Raw genomic sequence first — 21,137 nt, forward strand, 5'->3', positions numbered from 1 at the left:
TTATCCCACTCCTAAAACTATTGATCAGATATATCTAGTGGAAGGGATTAAAAGATATACAACATTCTCGGCAGAATACTCATTTTAACTGATTCAATACGAGATCCAAAATTAAGAAAAGGTATTGAATCCCATCTCCTTATGTCTTCCCTAATTTTGTTGTTCAGGGGAAGAAAGTTGAGTGAAAACAATTTTGACAGGTCTGTAGGTATATTTACCCCCAGATATCTCATGGATTCAGCTTCCCATCTCAAGTTATACCTCTTCTTCACATTTTCTGAGGGACTGTAATTAAAAGTAAGAATTTGTGTTTTTGAAACATTCAACTTATATCCTGAAAAAGATCCATATTGTTCCAAAAGTGAAAACAACTGTACAAGAGATTGTTCTGGGCTGGATAACTGTAACAATATATCATTGGCAAACAAGGAAATCTTTTGTTCTCCTCCTTTCATACATATTCCTTTAATGTCTTTATTCTGAATAATCCACTGACTAAGGGGCTCAATAAAAATTGCGAATAAGAGGGGGCTAATTGGACAGCCCTGCCTTGTTCCGCCTTCCAGTGAAAAGGGGTTTGAAACTACTCCATTAATTTTAATTCTTGCCCTCGGGTTATCATAAAGAGCCTGTATTGTCTTAATAAAAGAATTGTGAAAACCAAATTCCTCCAAAACTCTAAACAGAAAAGACCAATTTACGCAATCAAAAGCTTTTTCTGCGTCTAACCCTACTAATACTGCTGACAGCCTACTGTCTGTTATATGATTTATTACGTGCAAAGTCCATCTAATGTTATCTTGGGTTTGTCTCTGATGCACAAAACCTGTTTGATCAAGGCTAATGATTTGTGGTAGCAGTCCCTCTATTCGCTTGGCAAGTACGTATATGTGTAAAAATTTTATAGTCCTGATTTAATACGCTGACCGATCTACAATTACTACATTCCGATTTATCCTTCCCTTCTTTTGGAATAAGTGAAATTACCGCTTTCCTCCAAGAGGGTGGTATCATGTTCCTCTTAAGGACCCAATTAAAGGTAGACTGCAACATAGGGATCAATGAAACTCCCATTACCCTGATTTAAGATGGGCTATGGCTGCGCTGATTTCTTTCTCTGTTACTTCCCCTGCAAGAGGAGAAGAAGAATCTTCTCAAAAAATTCTTCCACGCACTTGCTTTTAAGTTGATGAAAACGGCTTTGTTTTTACTTTTAGGTGTCTTGGTCATATTAAGTCATGCTTATAATTTGTTTATTTCAAAATGTAGACAGTAACATTATGGTAGACAACTGTTTCTTTGGGGTTTTTTTTTTACCTGTAAACGGTAGATTACAGTAGATTATTGTAGATTATGCTTTTAGGTTTGCTTGACTTTGGAAACGCACAAGAATTCCTGGTCTGCAGCAATGCAGCAATACTGAAGTTGAGTCAGTTCTTGGTCGGATATGCAATGCGCCATCCCGCCACTAGAGGGCACGTGACCAACTTTCCACTTGACCAATGTGGGTCGCTACTCTGGTATTGTAGGGTCCTAGTTAAATGGTGCAATGTAGCCAATCAGAAGCAGAGTAGGGCGGGTCTTGCTAAGAAAAGCCAATAGCGAAGCAGCAAGCAGAATAACTTGAAGGTTCAGTTTGTGATGACATGCGGCATGTCATCTGTATGACGTCTACCTGGTGTGGCCTCGGTGTAGCATTACCTATCCTCAGTTTTATTATAGGTAGTTTTATCCAGACCTCCGCAGGAAAAAAAAAGTCTGCCACCACACTACTCGTCAACTTCGCTACTGAAAGGCTAATTGAAATGATAGAAAGTCGTGACGTCACCACCACACTACTGAGAAATGCGGTTAAGTTAGCAACTTCGCTACTTGTAGTGACACTGATGCCCAGCACTGGTGAGGCTGGGGTAACATTCAGGTTAGTGACTTCACCACCTCTAGCTGAAGTCTATTAAAGTTTCACAGACACAAGGTCTGACATGTAAACTGATTAACCTCCTTGTCTAAGCCCATGCCACTATTCTTTAACATAGCTACACACACATAGACACATACACGTCTGTTAATGCAAAGGTTAACAGTTCAAATCCTACTTTTGCAATCCTGCACATGGTCTGAATCTTTGCATTTTCCAGGATAAGTTCCGACATTTTTCACATGATGCCAGTATTGGTGTGTAAACTAAGAGACATAAGATGCAATCCAAAACTTAAAGGAAGTAAAAATTTAGTCATGGAAATCATATTTTTATGGAAGGTCATAATCCACATCAAAATAGATGTATAAACTTAAGCAGAGCATTAGCACACAGTGATGACCACCATGAAGAATTCTACAAAACATCAAGGGCTCTAGTTTCGCAGACCGGGCGCGGCGGGGTGCAGTGCACCTGCGCTTCGCCAACTGGGTGTGGCCAGGCGGATTTTGCAAGTTTGGCACACCGTGTGCCTGGCGCAGCTACTCCTCTTTCCCACCTCCGTCCCTCCTACCTGCGCAAGTCGGATAGAGGGAGGAGAGAAGACGTGGAGTGGGTTTTACACACATCACACCAATCAAATGAGCCCCTCTCCTCGCCCTTAAATGTGCCGCACGAAGGCGCAATGAGAGTTTACTCAATTCGCCATGGCAGAAGAGAGCAGCAGCGTCAGACGGCCAAACTCCTCCCAGGAGGAAACTGATGTTTTGGTCCGGGAGGTCCAAGCTCGCAGTGTCCGAATATACAGAACTGCGAGCAGACCTCCACGGGCTGATGATGCAAAGGTAGCCTGGGAGGAGGTCACCACAATTGTAAATCAATGTTGCGTTTCTCTCGTGCGCGTGCATGCTCTCTTTCTCTCTTGCAGTCTCACTCTGTTTCTTTTCTTTTGACTTTTCTAAGATGACAGATGCTGAATATATACTCCCTATCTGATGCTGTGGCTGTTTGTGGTTGGCTGAGAGGGATGTGAACTCATTAGTTTGCAGCTGTGTTAATCAAATCAGGTTGGGTTTCCATTACGCGTGCCAAACGTGCCAAACGTTGCCAATCCCCTTTGATCTGACATCAGATGTGACGGGACAGTCGATATAGAGATACATTTATGTGCTGATTGCAGATAGTTGCATTGAAGAGTGGTTTTTGGCTATTTATTGCATTGTTAATGTGCCTGATATTCTGGAAACCTGCCTGTGAGGTTTTGGTGACGTGTGCACACTGTCAGCCGGTCAGCCAAACTTCCGCTACAGCGGTTGCGCTCCTCCATCTTAGCGCACCTTCGGCAAAGCCTTTTGGCACGAAACTGTCACTGCGCCAAGCTGGATCTGTCGACACCTCCCCCTGCTGCGCCGCCACACCCATCTCAGCGCACCTCGGTCTGCCAAACTACCAAACTGGGCGCACCTCGGGTTGCACTGCTCGAACTAGCTCTGCGCAGGGTTCACCACCCTGCACTGCGCCGGGAAACTAGAGCCCCAAGAGTTTTGCTTCTTGTCAACTGAAAAAGAGACCAGCATTCAAATTCTTTCAAACTGCTTGGACTCCGATCAGTGTTGTTTGCAGCTTTATTTATTATTTTAATAATTAATCAGAGTGCCAAATTGATATTTTAGCATATTTTATGAGACTGAGTTGATTATTTGGCTTTATTTGGCATCTATATAATTAATAATTCTTTTCAATAATAAGTAATTATTTCTGATTGCCATTTCTAATACTTTGTACCACTACTACCCAACAAATCAAAGTTTTATACAAATCAGCCCTTTCAATCCACCGTCCCCTCACCACCTCCTGACAAGACAAATAAGTTTTGTTTTACTGGAAACCACATGACCGTTAACTGTTTCTGGGAATCAAAAGTGAAAGTAACTTCACAGGGCAGAATAAAAGGAGACATCTGCAGTAGGCTAGTGCATTGTCAGGGCGTGTTCAGAGCTCTGTCCTCAGGACAAAAGCTACTTAACCTATAACAGAATATTGCACAAACAACTCATACAAATTCCTGGACAAAAGAACAGAACTGTACTTTTACCATGGACAGATGACTCCAACAAAGGTAAGCAACAATCTCTTTGTCAAGGATTGTTTCCCTCATTTGAAGTCCGACAAAAATAACAGGCTTTCCATAAAACAGAAGCGTGACTCAGTGTGTTTTATCTGTTTTTAACAGCTGCATTAGTGTGCCAATTACAGTATTTGTTTTATTCTATACTGTAGTCTGACAGTTTGCAGAGTACACTTAGCTGTGTGATTCGTGTCTAATATGGATAACTGTTGGAGAAGATGTTGATAACAAGGTTCATTTCTATAACTTTCAGTAAGAAGCAGTTTGAATAATCTGGACCAAGTGTGGGATGGCTGAGAGTGTACCCACAATGGATAACTCTGATGAGGAGGTAAACAGCTCGTTTTTACAACCTTAAACTTAAATAACAATAAAATTACAAGCCAAATATTTCTCCTTGAAGCTATTGAATAGGATTATAAATTGATTCATTTCACTTTTAAACTGTTTTTCTTTTAATAATGAAGGAGTTCTACGATGCCCCAGATTACCCTGAGTCATACTATGAGGACGGAAAGATCACTTTACCAACACCACAGTCTGACTGTATGTGTGACCGTCAAAAACTGGTCTGATTTATATCGAAATAGGCTTACATGTTGTAATGTTGAGATACTGAGATGTACCTCTCTTCTCTTGTGACAGACGTTCCTCCACCAGGAGATGTAAGAGTTCTCAGTGCTGACCAGGAGACTGTTTCTCTTGGCTTTTCACTCACTGAGACCTCTGTTAGGTATAAACTGCAAATAGATTACTCCTGTGATACACAGACAGGCAGTTTGATCAGAGAGGACTCCAGCACTGTGACGGTTGAGGGACTGAATCCTGGGACTGAGTATACTTTCAGCATCAGAAGGATTGCTGATAATGGAAATCAAAGCAAAGCAACCTTGCTATCTGTCTTCACAGGTAAATCTGTAAAACAAATCAGTAAAAAACAAACAAACAAAAAAGATAGAAAGTATTGTCTGAATGGTCTTTGGTCTCATAACCTATATAAATGTATTTCTTACACTGAGGTATGCTCTTATTTGGTTATAAAGGTCAGTAGACTGAAGATGCATGACCTGATTATATGTGGCTTTATCTTTTACCACACCTCTTTAACTTGGCAGTTAAATATTACTTTAAAATACAGATGAGCACTGACTGAACTTGAATTCCAAAGTATAAGTGAACCTATTGTGCTGTTCCCACAGAGGCCAGCCCTCCTGCAAACATTACAGTCGACCAGATAAGCAGTGAGTCACTGTCTCTGAGTTGGGACCCACCTGCTGGTGAAGTGGAGAGCTACACTGTGACCTGTTGCAGCGAGGGAGAAACTGAACAAGTGTTGACAACAGACGCAAACAACCTGACTTTCAGCAACCTGGAGCCAGGGGTGTGTTACTCCCTGCAGGTTTCTGCACAACTTAGGAATGGAAGACGAAGCAAGCCAGCTGTAACAGCTGCTGGCACAAGTAAGTAACAGAAATCATGTCAATAAAAAAAGAAGAATTGATTTTCTAATAAAACCACAGACTTTGGAGCATTATACACATTTCTACCACAACTCTGCAGAAGTTTCCAAAAGACTATTCAAATAAAAGAGATATAAATGAAAGTAATAAAACACTCTGCATTTTAATAACCAGTGGATGTTGGGCATTGACAAAAGCTAATGTTGGCCTTTGTCAAAAAAACCTAGGAGGACATGGCCTCAGCCTACCTGGTAACTTGTAAAAATTCATATGAATTCCTACTTGTGACAAGGCTGTGGCGAGCAGTACTTGGAAATAACTTGAGCTATGTGATCCTCAAGATGAGGAATAGGAACGGCATCAGTATCAGTCAAAACAAAATCTTTCCTCTCTCTCTTCCTGAGCTGCCAGAACAAGGGCTGAACTCCAAGCACTAGAAGTAGACTCTGGGGCTGTCCCTTTTTAATTTTTATAATCCAAACTTAATCTGGACTTTCGGGAAAAAAATATATTCAAACTGTATATGACTGAAATGACTTTTTGTAATCAAAATGTACAGTCTGTAACTGCAACAGAGTTTAAAGTAGTTTGCCTTGTGGTCCAGCAGATGGTGCTCTTAATAAAATGTTAATCAGTTTGACCTATTGCATCACATGCCCTATTGACCTATAACTTAACTAAGCTATTAAATAAAAATGGAGGAGGACATTGGCGTGCACAATCTATCATAGTGTGAGCAAATGGCTCCTGCTCAACATGCAACTAATGCAAAGATGACCTTCCCTGCTCCCCCACTATGTCTCTTCTAATACTCAGCCACAGGTCTAGTCTACTTATTTAATCCAGGGTTTTCCTCACACCCATGTGAACAGACAGTGGTCAAGCCTCATGAATCACTGACACCTTTCAGGGTCAGTGTGGAGGGACATAATCTAATAGGTCATGCTCCATCTCTCAACACACCAGGGACACATACCAATGTTGAAAAGCCATGAAAAATTCCATTTTGCATAATATGTCACCTTTCAAGTGCGAGGCTGTATGTAACAGTGCAGATCTGGTATGAATCAAACTTGCAAAAGAATCGGTACAAAAGAATTAGTGATTTTTTTTGGCCAGCAATAGTGCAAGTACACTAATACCAAATGGCATCTTAAAACCGACTATACCTTTATGTTTTATATTCATAATCTTTTGATATGGTTAACATGTCAGCATTTTCATGAATCTGCAACATTTTGAAGCACAGGATGACCTTTTACACGTCTTTCCAGTCCTTTACTAACAATCCAGCGGCAGTCTGCCCATTAGATTTTGACAATGTTTATGAATCTAAATTATTTCTAAAGTTGCAAATCCATTTACTCAAGTCTCAGTTGCCAGTTTATTAGGTGCAACTAGCTAAAACTATTGCAGTCTAATAATACAACATTTAGATTGTGTTTAGTATTTCTTGAAAGTGTTTTTAAAAGATGTCAGTTCAACTTCATGGGCATATTGGAGGATGTATTTATGGTGTTTACCTGTACTGCATTATAGTTTCTTTGTAATAGTCTGACCTCATAGATATAAATGGTGTGGACAAAATATCAGAAGCACCTGTCAGTATGAGACTATGCAATTCAACAGCACCACAAAATAAAGCCCTCAAAAGGACCAGAATGTTGAGTCAACACTACTCAAAAGAACAGCTGTTTTATTAGACTGCTTCAGTATTAGCGAGGTGTAAACTATGTAAGGGCAAAATGAAATAAAATATTGAAAAAAAACCCCCAAACATCATGAGCTTAATATTAATTGTTTTTTATGTCTACAGAGACACAACTACAGAGTTTATTGGAGGATCTGGGACTGGAGTATCAGGACAAAAAGAAGTTATCCCTGAGTACAGTACTTCAGATTGATGAGAGGACCATTACTGATGAACCTGCCAAGCGTAATTCAGATCTTCGATGTTTTTTTCTGAAGAAACTAATGATGGTTAATGTGACAGCTAGGAATATGAAATGTACAGCTACATGTGAGTCAAACTGCAGTTATCAGTCCATGAATACAGAGTTAGATCTTGATAATCTGGTCAACAGCACAAATTCAGATGACATGTTAAACCCCCTTGACATAATCACTGCTCTCTTTCTGTGGTCTGATGGTTTTGTACAACAGGAAATGGCACTCAAAATGTCTATGTGTCAGTTTTCTGTGCCTCTGTTGCTTCCCAATTGTGACACAAAGCAGTGCACACTCATGCTTTGGGCCATGAGAGACATCGTTAAAAAGTACAGACCTCAGTCACTTTCAGAGTCCAAGGGCTTCATTGAACAAAGAATTGTTCTCTCTGAACTTCCAATGATATCTTTTGTGAGACTGGGTGAGTGCTCCCTGTCCAAGTCAGAGATCCTCAATAAGCTTCTGAGCAATTCTCAGCAGTACCATGATACATTTGTTCACTGTAACATGGAGTGTGGTGACAGTCCAAGGAGAATATCCAATGGACTGGTTGAAATGACTTGGTACCTTCCTTGTGGGAACAAAAACATGGATATTTTCAGTGAGCCAGTAGCTGTAGCTAACCTTCGTGGAGACATTGCTTCATTTGAAACACAGTTTTCTTTTTTGTGTCAGACATCAGCAGCAGTTTTTGTGTTCTTTGACAATTTGGACTCTGAGTGCGAGCTGCTCACCAACCAACACCACAAGGCACAGATCTTTTTGGTAGGTAACCATCAAAGTAAGCACTTCAGTTTAGACGCTGTAAAAAAGGTGGCAACCAAGTTGGGCTTGAACAACAGCAACATCCTTTTAAAGACTAAGCAGATGAATGATGCAGACTTTGTTAAAAATCTGAGGAAAACAGTCAGCAGTGTAGTTGAGAACTCAAAGATGAAGATGCAGATTGAGCAGATGGCTGACATTGCCCATAAACTGGGAATCTTGGTTGATGAAGACTCTGCAGAGTGCCAGACTGCCAAGAAAAATGCAGATGCTCTGAGTGAAGAAATTCAAGACATCCTTAAATACAAAGACACTCAGCTACCCTTGCAAGGCCAAATATGGAAGGAACTGACTCGCTTAGAGAAGGAACAATTTCGGCTTCGAAATGTTGGGTCCCAGAACGTAGAAAAGTACAAAAGTGACCTTGAGATACAGAAAACAGAACTTAGGGATAAACAGAACTCTTGTGACATGTCAAATGCAATGACATGTTTTATCAATGCAATATCAAGCCCAGGGATAGAGAGGTGCTATTTCCTGAAATGGATGCGAATGAACCTTGATAACCTGTCTCGAGAAAAATTATCTGGTCTCCGAGATCAGTACAAAAAGAAATGCAAAAATTCTGAGAACAAAGCGGAGATCAAAGAAATTGACAGACAACTCTCCAACAGCTCACTGGGGACTGAACACTTCTTCCGTGAAATGGGTCAGATCTATGAGGCTTCACTGTCTCTTCCAGAAACAGACCCATCACGTAAACAGTTACAACATCTGCCCAAACTATGTGCAGAATTGTTACTTGATGGATTTCCCCTTGAGCTTGTAGATGGAGATGCCTCCAACATACCTCTCAGATGGGTGAGTGACGTCCTCTCTCAGCTCAATGGCTTGGTGTCTCCTAAGAACAAGATACTGGTGGTCACAGTTCTTGGAGTTCAGAGCACAGGAAAGTCTACTCTCCTCAACACCATGTTTGGAGTGCAGTTTGCAGTCAGCAGTGGTCGATGCACTCGAGGTGCCTTTATGTTGCTCATCAGAGTCAATGAAGATGTTCAAAAAGTCCTCAACTGTGACTTCATGGTGATCATTGACACTGAGGGCTTAAAGTCACCAGAGCTTGCACAACTGGATAATAGCCATGAGCACGACAATGAGCTTGCAACACTTGTTGTGGGGCTGAGTGATATCACCATCATCAATATCGCAATGGAGAATTCAACAGAAATGAAAGACATCCTACAAATAGTTGTGCATGCTTTTCTCAGGATGACAGAGGTGGGCAAAAAGCCCAAATGTCAGTTTGTCCACCAGAATGTGTCAGATGTTTCAGCTCATGAGAAGAACTTACGAGACAGGAAATTGCTCTTGCAGCAGTTAAATGAGATGACCCAGGCAGCAGCCAAAATGGAAAAGAAAGAGGAGAGCATGAGCTTCAGTGATGTGATGGAGTACAGTCCAGACACTGGGAACTGGTACATTCCTGGACTGTGGAATGGAAACCCACCAATGGCACCAGTCAATGCAGGGTACAGCGAAGCTGTATATGAGCTCAAGAAAAATGTCATCCAAATTTTGGGACGTTGTGAGTCATCTGCTAACAATATCTGGAGTTTACAGTGGATGAAAAGCCTGTGGAATGCAGTAAAGCATGAAAACTTCATCTTCAGCTTCAGAAACAGCCTGGTGGCTGATGCATACATGAGGCTGTGCACAGAATTCAACAAATGGGAATGGGAATTCAAAAAAGAAATGTACACATGGGTTACAAATGCTGAGACAAGAATTTCCAATTTTGGCATATTTGCTGTGGAATCTGAGACACCTGATATGAAACAATTTCTTGACCATTTGAAAAGTGAAGCGTGCACAGTGCTGACGGAATGGGAGACAAAGCTTCTTGACAATTTGTCACAGTACTTCAAGCAAACAGAGGGTCACGTCTATCTAGTTGAAGGATACAGAGAAGACTTTGCAAACAGTGCAAAGACCCTTCGACGAGAAATGGAGAGCTCTGTGTTTAATCAACTCACAGCAACAGCTGACATCAGACAGGGAATGACAGAACTTGATAAAATCAAAGAGAACCACGCAAAAGAATTAGAGGGCAGAGTGTGTGCACTGATTGAACAATGTCGCGGAAAAAAAGTGGAGATGACAGTCAAAGAGCTGGACAAAGAATTTGATAAGATGTGGAACAGAATGGTGAAGGAACTCTCCTTCTCTAAGCAAAAGCCTGCTGATGTCTTTGCAAGGGTGTACCACTACCTGAGAGAAAATCTAAGGCGTAAGGGAAGTCATGTCTGTCGGTTGTTAAGTGAAAAAAGCCTGACAGAATGTGGACTTGTTCCTTTCAAATATACTGCAGAAGGATTCTTCAACCAGTTGAAACACAAAATCTCCAAGTTCTTCAACATTGAAGATCACATAAAGACTGTACAGCAAGTGGCTGACAGTATCATAGCAGATTGCAAACAGTTTGTGACTGGAAAAGTGGAAAGAAAAAGCAATTACCATGACACTTACATTCAGGAGATCCTCCACATGATTGACGAGAAGCTGCAAAACAATAAGGATATGAAGACAGATGCTGAGTTTGAAGTTTCTCTGAAACAGCACATCTGTGGAGATGCAGCCAGACAGTTTCAGAAAATGCATGAAGATTTCCTACATGAGAATGATCCCTACAGGTGTCTGAATGAAAACAAAGCTAAGTTTCTAACTGATTTTAAAGATGTGTTCCATGAACGAGACCAGTGCCAGAAGAAGGCAGAAGAATTCACAAACTGCTGCCTGAAGCCTGCAGTCGAAGACTTTGTCAAGCGTTCCTTGGGTCCTGATATCATTGGTGAAATGATGACAAGCCAGCAGTTCAGCACACGAATATACCTCCAGTATACAATTTTACTGGATTTGCTCACAAAGGATGACTTTAAAAGCTATCTGAGCTACATTGGCTCATATGAGTATTATGTAAAGAAATGGATCCTCGACCAAATAGTAGAACGCTTCTCAAAAGGGTCTACCATGTTTGAGCTTGAGGATAAACATGTTCAGTCAAGCATCAGGAACATAACTAATGCTATCAACAAAGCTAAAACCAAAAAGAGTTGCAACTTGAAGACATTTGTTGAAGATGTCTGTCAGGAACTTGGTGATAAACTGGTCATTTCCCAGGATGCTCTTGGTGCTTTCATGATCCTGAACAATGCCGACCCGGAACAGTTTGCTAACTGGCTCACTGACTGCCTGAAGGACATGGCAGAAGCTCTTAGAAAGAAGTTTAAAGAAACAAACATCCAAATGAAATTAAGAAAACTCAATGTGAATCCTCAGAGCGAGCTTTTCACCAAACTGATTGGATGTGGTAAACAGTGTCCATTCTGCAAAGCACCTTGTGAGGCAGGAGAAAAAACCCACACTGAGCACTGGACGTCACTACATCGGCCAGATGGTCTGGGTTCATATAGGTGGAGTGGGACCAATAAACTTGCCATTGACATATGCAGTTCCTCTGTGCTCACTGACATTTGTTTTCGCTGCAATGCTACCAATGGTCAACGGCACCCTTACAAGCGTTACAAAGAAATTTTCCCTGACTGGAAAATTGTTCCAGAAGCAAGCCTCCAGGCATCAGACTACTGGAAATATGTACTGGAAAGGTTCAACGATAAGTTTGCCAAAGAATATGATGCAAAGCCTGCCGATATTCCTGCCAGCTGGAAAGGTATTACATGTAAGCAAGCAGAGGCAAGCATCAAAGAGTCCTTTAACATCAAGTGAGAAACGACATTGTGGTTACAGAGGTGTACATCCTCCTCATATACGTTCACTATCCTGACATGGATCTTTTGATCTTATGTGTTCTGAACGATACTGAAGACAATCACAAAGTAACATTGCATATATAAGATGACAAGGTTAAAGATATTGTCAGTGCTCAGATATATTTTACCACTGAGGCTTGAAATAGGAAAATATAAGAAAATCACTGCAATTAGTGCTCACTTTTACCTGAGCTCACACTATACTTGCTTCATGTGTGACAGATGAATGTCATTGCCACTGAAAAGATGTACACAGTTAATCAAATGCGATATTATATCTTTCATTGAGTGTTTTTGTTTCTGTGAAGTATCTGATGTCAAATTCATTTTCTTTTTTAAAATCACCCCTCAGTCTTTATGTGATATTGTCATAGCAGGACAGTTTACAAAAAATCTGTTCAACTATGAGATGCTGTTGTTTACTCATAATTAGTGTCTACTTGATTTTTGTTTCAGTGAAGTACCTAATGCTAATTATTCACAATGTCAATGTATTAAAAGATCACCCAGTTTCAATGTCAACATCAGAGTCTTATCTAATTGAATGTAATATGTTGTTTTCATAACTCAAAATTTGGAATGTCTTTGTTTTATTTAAATTAGGTACCTGGTATCATTTTAACTCAGACTTTAAAATCTATTTTTTTGTGAAGTATCTGATGCAAAATATTTGACTTTTTCCTTTTTTAAACACCACTCAGTCTTTATGTGGTATTGTCATAATTAAGTATGGTATGTGATTGTTTACTCAAAAGTTAAAATAGATTGTTTTTTGTTTCTAATAGGTTTCTAATGTAAAATATTTACATTTTCAATGTATTAAAAGATCACACAGTTTCAAAGTCAACATGTGGGTCTTATCGAATTGAGTGCGATATGTAATTTTCGTAACTCAAAATTTGGAATGTCTTTCTTTTATTTTAATTAAGTACCTGGTTCTACATACAGTATATACGTTTTTAAGTTTATCTTTAACTCAGACTTTAAAATCTCTTTTTTGTGAAGTATCTGATGCAAAATATTTGACTTTTTCCTTTTTTAAACACCACTCAGTCTTTATGTGGTATTGTCATAATTAAGTATGATATGTGATTGTTTAATCAAAAGTGAGAATAGATTTGTTTTTGTTTCTCAGAAGTATCTTATACAAAATATTTACATTTTCAATGTATTAAAAGATCATTCAGTTTCAGTGTGAACATGTAGGTTATACATGACAATGATTTTTCCTTATCTACATGAGAAGAGCATGTAATTTCCTTACCTTGAAATCTGGAATATCTTCGTTTTTATCTCAATTAAATATCTGGTGACAAATACATTTTCAGTTTATGTAATATTTTTGCTTAATACTATTTTTATTTTTACATTTCTATGAAGTATCTGATGTCACATAGTTACTTTGTTCAATCAATTAAAATGTCTTCCCTCTTTATGAGACTCATTCTTGAGAACTTGGAACCTTACTTTTGGGGGTTTTTGATTTCTAGTCTTCAATTAGGCTCTGAAAATATATCTGACACGAACAAAGTCTTGATTTTTAAACCTTGTAATGGGCCAACCTGCCAGTCATTTAATTTTGTCTTGAATAGCATAATTGATGTCAGAGGTAAGATCTGACAGAGTTGGCAAAAAGTTATATATTTAATAATTTCACTGCAGTTGTACAGAGTAGCCTTTTTATTTTTCAAATTTGCTGAGTGTTCTCCTAATGCTAATCAAAATACTAATTTTGAAACCACATTTATTTTTTAGTTTTGATTTCGAAGGGCTTCAAAGTTGACATGTTATGATAGCAATATTATGTAATGAATTTATCAAAACATAGAAAGCTTACCAGTACTTGAGCAGCATTCCCACCTTTTTGGACACCAGGAAGTGAGACAGGAGTCCTTAGCATGTATATGTAAATTTGAAAGAGTTGACAAAAAACTTGGACACATCATTAAAGGGTGAACATTGTCACAAAACATAAATTAGATTATAGATTATAGTAGATAATTTTTACACTTATCAGTATAAACTGTTAGTTCTACATTGTGAGGACTTCACACATTCTTTAACGATTTAAAGTTGCAAATTTTTTGTCTGGGACATGGGTTTTGTTGCACAGGGCCAGTTTAGAAGTTAAAAAAAAAAAGAGCAGATCAAAATATTTTATAAATCATGTTTATTTCATAATATTAATCATTTAAAAATGAATTCACCTCAGAAACAGATTTACTGTCTTGTTATAATTTTACAGCTTCTCTGGTAGGACATGATGATCCGATTGCAAATATTTACATTTTAAAGGAATTAAAAATATCATTCATTCTATATGTGGTGTTGTAAACATTTACTTACCTCTGTTAACTGGTTCAATAAAGACACAAAATCATGAGACTGGCTATGAATGTCTTTAATGTTTCCCAGATCAGAATCACAGCATACAGTGTATAATAACTTCTAAAGTAAACAGAAATATCATCACCTCATTTATTTATATCATTTTACTATACTTTTTTTTAATAATCATCTTTTTTAAAATTCCATTATTTAACATTTTTCTTCATCTCAAGTCTTGGGTTTCTGAATTCAACAAAGAATGTAAAAACAAGACAACAGGTGCAACTTCGCAATTAAGACCAAGCTGGAGATTTATGTGAGTGTGTGTGTGTCACTCTTTGCCATTGTGGGGTATTGACCATGTGCGTCCATGCACCACTGACCTGACACATGATCTCTAATTAGCTTCAGTGATTTGGAGTCACTTTGATTAGCTTGGCTGACTGCAGTTGTTTGGGCATGTTGAAATAAGAATAAACCCAAATACAGGGCTGCAGTGAGTAACTTTGTAACACAGACGAGGCTAAGTGTGTGTCCACATACATCAGATCTGCTTCCACTGTTAAACACACACACGCTCAGAGTCTGAAAGTACACCTCTCACCTGGTTAGAACATGAAACTCTTCACTGCTACATCACATCACCGTAAGGTCAACGCCACAACCGAAACCACAATGCAACACAGTGTGTGGAAGGAAAAAGACGGACCACCTGTGTGATCTCATTACTCTATGAGGCATCTTATGGTATCAAAGCCCTCACGTCTGTCCCACATGTGATTTAGTGGCTACATGTAAACACTGCTACATGTGAAGTGAGCCAACATTTCACTGGCTGCACTTTGCGTTTACTGTCTCAGTTTGGAAGTCGTGACCATGAATCACAGGCCACCTCCCTACACCACCACTACATTAGTTAGCTGGCTTTTATCAGTGCTCTCAGCCTCTGAGATGTTTCCATAGATACTCTGAATTTATCAGGTGTTCAGTTGGATTACCAGATAGATTTCAAAATAAACGTTTGATAAGGCTTGAACTAAAAAAAAAAAAAAAAAGGAAATGCAGTATTTGGCCCCTCTACTTAAACCCCAATGAAACCACAGACTTAAACTATATTTTACAAATTTTAAAATGATATATTCATTGGAAAATAGCAAACGCTAACTACAGCATCTTAGGCCCTCTGTTGTGTCGGGGCTGCAGTGAAGATGAATTTCTGCTACAGTGACTTTCCTGGTGAGGAAACATGATGCTACAGGATGCCCACGTGATAATGGGCGACATGAGACAACATAAACAAAATGGCATGATAAATGATATTTAACTCATGAATGGATTTTAACCTCGTGCTCGTGGCCTTTTTTTTTCTTCTTTTTTTTTTCTTTTTGCAAACTGCACCTGTTGTCTTACGTTGTCACAAAATAAGCATTTCATTCATTCACTCAAAAAAAAAGAAAAAAAGGAAAAACAAACAAGAAACTTAATATTTACAAATATTTTGTCTGTTTGATTCTTACACTTAAAAATGTACAGTTTTGATCCTCTTCCAGATGTTGTGTGTCTGTCTCTGTCCTGCCACCCAGTTTGGTATTTTTCGTCACACATCCAGTTTCCTCAGAGTGGGCAGACCTGCAGTGAATCTGTCACAAGGGCGCCCTCCAGTGTTAGCTTATAAAATAGACAGGGAAAAAGAACAGACCAAACTAAATACCTTGTTTCTGTTTTCACCTCCGGTGGTGTCATTGTAGCTGTGTTGTGGTGAGGTTCACCTCACAATCCCTCACTGCCTCCTTATCCGCAGGAGTGAGTACAAAAGGGTTCATATGGGTCTGATCAGACATATCCGATCCTCCGTAGGACAGATGAGCAAGGTATCCTCCTGGCAAACATTGTGGGTAGAAAGATGGCCATGCCTTTGAACGTCCTACTTTGCTATTGGTCAGTTTATCCTCTCTTTTGATTCAGATTTCTACATTTAAGGCTGCAAGTCTTTTTCCAGTCTCTTCCCAGAGTCTCTTTCCCACAGCGTGCACCATTCCTCGCGCTTCTGTCCATCGTCTTTTCCACAGCATTTATCCACCTGCTGCACACCCAAGTCTGTTGTTTTGTGTTTTACATTGTGCACATTTCCCTTTCAGTGGGCTTACAAAATCTCTGACAGGAGCAGCAAGGTATATCTCTCCCCCTCCAGCCCTCCCCCACCACCCCATTAGGCAGTAATAAAATAGAAAACAAACAAACAAACAAACAGACTAAAGCTAGAGCACAAGCAAAGACAGCACCGGTGACTAACTTCTCCCATACTGGATGTAGGCTACCATGTGTTCCTGTGGGCTCAAACAACAGCAAATCAGTTTAGTTAACACCTAACTGTATTACTCATGATCCATGTTTGAGATCTGTAGCAGAGAATTGGAGAAGGGGGGTGGGGGGTTTCGCTGAGCTGTAGGCCTGCACATTCTCACCCGAAAGAAAAGAGCAGTTGTCAACTGTGTTGCTTTTACCCTGTTTAGGAGATCCGAGCCCCCTTTTCATTTTGCAGCTCTGCGCCGCAGGCCGTGAAGGCCCACCGGTTACCCTCAGTGTGCTTAGAGTTTAATATACAACTAACGAACTCACAAAAAAAGGTCACTAGCTTAGTGAACTAACCCATGAATGTGAGGATAATAGCAGAGCTGAACCGAGGTCTGAAATCGTGCAGAATGCAGCTGACACAGTGAAAGTTTTGTGGTCACAGCAGGGAGCTGACCACGGGTGATCGCCAAAATATGGGTGTCAGTCTTGAATAGCAAACCAGTGTACTGATGGAGAGAGGGGAAGGGAGGGGGTAAGTGATGGTGATACAGAGAGGGAGGTGTTTGAATACACAGAAGGAAGGAGCACATTTTAGAGTCTAAGTTATTACCATGGGGGTGATCCTGCCTGTCTGCCTCTCTATCTCTGTGCTGTCTAATTAGGGCCCACCTACGCCCATGTGGAGCAGTTCTCATATCACACACACACACACACACACACACACACACACACACACACACACACACTTTGACTCAAAGGCACACATCAAACAGAATATGCATGTGCTGGAAATAGGGGTGCAGACAGGAGAAGGAAGGTGTACGTAAAAGAGCAAAGGCTGCCTGTCTCTGCTTTGTTTCTCACCCTTACTGAAATACAAAAATAATTCTGTACAGGCAAGCTACAACAACAGGTTCGGCACCTCACGTACCCTAAAAAACGATCATCTCCATAAAGACGGGAAGAAAAAGTAGCTACTGTAGGATGATGGGCTTGACGTAGGAGAAAAACCTCTGAGTGACATCATCTAGGAGAGAATGAATGGAAGAGCATGTTCACAGTTGTTCAACATCTTCTGAGATTTATGGCAATGACTCTTTTTTTTGTAATAAACAGGTGTTGGAAGGTGAAGAGGTTTTGTTGGGTTACTGCAGGATTTTCTGTGATGTTCTTGTTCTGTAAGATAAAACAAAAACCAAAATATCCAGAGTGGACCGATATGGTTTGATTAGATTTGGGAAACGTGCATTGACAGATACAGTGTCCTTTCCCCCGTCATCATCTTTAAAAATATTTCATGCATAGATCCCCACTGAGAAAACCCATTTATATACTTTCTCCTTTGTACACATTTATATATAACTATATATAATATCATTTCTCTATATCTATATTTTCAGCAAAAATTCTTTCCACAAAAAACAACAATTAAACAAATGCTCCGAAAAAAGAAACAGAAGATGATAGAAAGAAAAAAAAACCACAATCGAGGGCCAGTTTGGCACTTTTGTCATGAGAACACACAGCATCTGTTAATTGACAGTAAATAGGAATACTCTAGAATTTTCTTTAGTTTTTTTTCTCCCTCGATGAGAAAAGCAAACACAGTAGTACATACTTGGCACCAAGAATGCTGGTAGAATGAAAGTATCAGATATCAGTGTTTTCATAGCTATATGATTACTGTATGTACTCTATGCCCCCTCCTATAGCTCAGTAGTTTGCGAGTCCTTGGAGTAAAGGAGCACTGGGGAGAGGGAGAGAACCCCATGTCGAATGAGAGCAACAAAGCAGGGATAAGACACAGATGTAGAAAAGAGAACGATATATGCACATAACACACCAGGGAGAGAAAAAGAGACAAAGCCAAAGTAAAAAAAGGCAAAACTGCGAGGGGCGAAAAGCATTCGTCCTTTTGACAAATGTCAGGGGGCTTTAGTTTGGAAACAGCAGACCTTTGAAAACAGTATCTCTGAAAGATCTAAATCACCCCCACACTGATCATCTGCTGCCGTGCAGTTCAGTTGCTTCTCCACACGCCACCAGTGGAGCTGCTAAGTTTGACAGCACATGATGGAGGAGGTGGAGTTGTTTTTGGAGAAACAAGAGAGTAAGAGAACAGAACAAAGGCCCACATCCAGAGGCCTCCGTTCTAGATCAGTGGCAGAGCCAGTCTTCCTGGTCCCTTGGTGGTGCTGTGTTGGGCCAGTCCCTACTATACCCTGGTGGTGGAGTGGGGATGGGGTAGGGTGTTGTTGTGACCAGTGGAAGGGAAGGTGTTGAAGGCATGAAGAGGCTGCATGCTGGTGATGGTACTGGGGATCATGGTGATGGTGTTGGGTGTCATCAGCGGCACGTCGTCAGGGGCACGGCGCAGGGCCAGTGTGTAGTCAGGCGGGCAGGCGGGCCTTAGGATGTCGTGGGGCCGGAGTGGTTCCATGTCGTGGTGAGCGTCGTGCTCCGAGTGCTTCATCTGCAGGGACATGATCTCCTCCTCCTGGCTGTGAGCCAGGTCGTTGGCAGGCCCGCCCCGCTGAGGCGACAACCTGTGGCGTCGCATCTCATGCCGCTTGTCACGCTTATAGTAAAGAGCGGCAAAGGCCAGGATGTTGAGGAAGAGGAGCGATGCCCCCACAGCGACTGTCACACTCAGCTCAGTGGAGTAGTCCCGGGTGTCTCCAGGGAAGAGGTCCTGGTGTGGACGCTCTGAACCCTCAGGCTCAGGATCAGAGGGGAAGGTAGGGTAGGGATGACGAGTGCTGCGAGGGCCTGGTGTTCTGGGCCTGGTTCTGGGGGTGCCTATGTCACCACCTGGTGGCGAACGGGTGGTTGTGGGGAAGAGCTCCTCATGTAGACTATGGAGGTGAGGGACTAATTCCAGCCAGAAGGCCACCTTGTTGGCCCTGTAGTTGTCTCTAACACGAGGTTTTAAGCCAATGTGGAGGTACTGCTTGTCCTTTGAGTTGAACTTGGTCCAGATGACCTCCTCAAAGCGGTTGGGCTTGGTGTGAATGAACTTGGTGTCCTGAGGGACTGGCAGGTTGGGGTCCCTAGTGGAGGATAAAGGGGACATCTTAGTCAAGATTTTAATAATCACGTTCAAACATTTCTTCACGGCGTTGACATCTAAACACTGAATGCACCCTTGTGTTCAAAGTTGTTATCTATGAACTTACAGCAAAATGAAAAAAGAGCATTAAACTTTTTAAAAAATCCACTGACACCTGGTTAGGGATATCTGCCCCTAACCACAGACACACCTCTCTCATAAATAGGGAAGCAAAATCTTCGAAAAAGTCTTCTACTGAAGAGGTAATACACTCGCTAATTTATACTAAAATTATCAGCAAAGCTTACCCAGTCTTGGCGAAGTTGGTCCAATAAGTCATGACCACAGCGCTCAGCATCACATCATTCTTCGAGAAGTTGCATGGGAATAGATCTGTAGCACCGATCATGGGCACGCCAAACACATACGGTATCTCGTCTCCATGGGCAGCATCGGCCCACTCCGGTCGCGTCTCGGTCTGGCAGTGGTGGTAGAACGTGTAAAAGTAAACCGGAGACTGAAACTCGGCGTGGAGTTTGGCGGTGGCCACTGCCGGCGCCACCCACTGGTGGTCTGTAAACAGAGCTAAGAGGGTCTTCCTTCGCATGTCGCCATTGTCCCTGTCTGCCCAGTCAGTGTACATGAATTTAATGGTCTCCCTCAGGATGTCTTTGCCTGGAGGACAGGACGCAGGAGGGGAGAAGGGATAGGAGAAAAAAAAGGGTAAGGGGGAAAAAAGGGAAAATTGTGATAAGTTAAGAGGAAAGTAATGACAGAGATAGAGCAATTTGAGAGATGTGAGTGGTCAAGAGACGTGAAACCAGAGGGTTGAGGAAAATATAAGTACCTGTGTTTGTTTGTTTGTTTGTATGTGTGAGACAGATAGATACAGTTGAGAGAGCACCTGAAAGGACCGACTGAGCAACACAAAGGGCAAAAAAAGAGAATATGCCTCTCAGAGAAGAATGAGTGACAGGCACTTGAGAGGAAGCGTGACAGCATTATCCAAATGTGTCTGTATTTTGACTGTGGCCCGCTGTGAGAGGTTTGCAGGCTGATCTGTTAGGAACAACAGAATTGTGATTGGGAGCCTGCTGCCTGGGGGATGATGAGAGACGGCATTAGTGCCCACAGAGCCTCAAAGGCCAAAGCACAGACCTACCACGGTGAAAGATAATCTCGCTGATAGGCAATCTCTTTAGTATGCCTGTCTTAGTTGATAGACCTTGCTGGGCTCACATTTGATCTCTTTTCTCATTCTTTGTCCACATTGTGTTTTTAAGACTTGTATTCTGACTGGGAGCTGTAGTTTTGGACAAATTGCTGTTGATGTACTTTTTGTGGGGGAAAAAAGGTAAAATAACTCTTTTTTTTATCGTGTTTAATGTCACATCTAGCTCACACATCACAACATATTTAT

At 40.9% G+C, this 21,137-nt stretch overlaps 2 protein-coding genes across 4 annotated transcripts in view; one reads left to right on the forward strand and one right to left on the reverse strand.

Annotated features, from left to right (window-relative positions):
- The first annotated feature begins 3,865 nt into the window (after positions 1-3,865).
- Positions 3,866-14,251, forward strand: LOC125884466 (interferon-induced very large GTPase 1-like). Its single transcript, XM_049569493.1, has 6 exons — positions 3,866-4,037; positions 4,300-4,377; positions 4,514-4,592; positions 4,692-4,955; positions 5,246-5,506; positions 7,323-14,251. Exons 2-6 carry the CDS (start codon positions 4,336-4,338, stop codon positions 11,999-12,001), a joined length of 5,325 nt encoding a protein of 1,774 aa, XP_049425450.1. The 5' UTR covers positions 3,866-4,037; positions 4,300-4,335; the 3' UTR covers positions 12,002-14,251.
- An 817-nt stretch (positions 14,252-15,068) lies between these two features.
- nlgn2a (neuroligin 2a) overlaps positions 15,069-21,137 on the reverse strand; it is a 243,272-nt gene continuing 237,203 nt past the window's right edge. For all 3 annotated transcript variants that reach the window (XM_049568558.1, XM_049568557.1, XM_049568559.1), the window contains 2 exons: positions 20,026-20,392; positions 15,069-19,718 (listed from right to left, as the gene is read on the reverse strand). In XM_049568558.1, the coding sequence (XP_049424515.1) occupies positions 18,884-19,718; positions 20,026-20,392 (1,202 nt within the window). In that variant the 3' untranslated portion in view covers positions 15,069-18,883. The remainder of the gene's footprint in view (positions 19,719-20,025; positions 20,393-21,137) is intronic.

This window comes from Epinephelus fuscoguttatus, linkage group LG23, assembly GCF_011397635.1.
Source record: "Epinephelus fuscoguttatus linkage group LG23, E.fuscoguttatus.final_Chr_v1".
NCBI lineage: Eukaryota > Metazoa > Chordata > Actinopteri > Perciformes > Serranidae > Epinephelus > Epinephelus fuscoguttatus.

Bases quoted from the DNA above. Each gene is read 5' to 3' on its own strand.
- LOC125884466 (XM_049569493.1), top strand. From the start codon at position 4,336: ATGGCTGAGAGTGTACCCACAATGGATAACTCTGATGAGGAG. The intron at 4,593-4,691 runs GTATGTGTGACC...CTCTTGTGACAG, and splicing joins ACCAACACCACAGTCTGACT to ACGTTCCTCCACCAGGAGAT. The intron at 5,507-7,322 runs GTAAGTAACAGA...TTATGTCTACAG, and splicing joins TGTAACAGCTGCTGGCACAA to AGACACAACTACAGAGTTTA.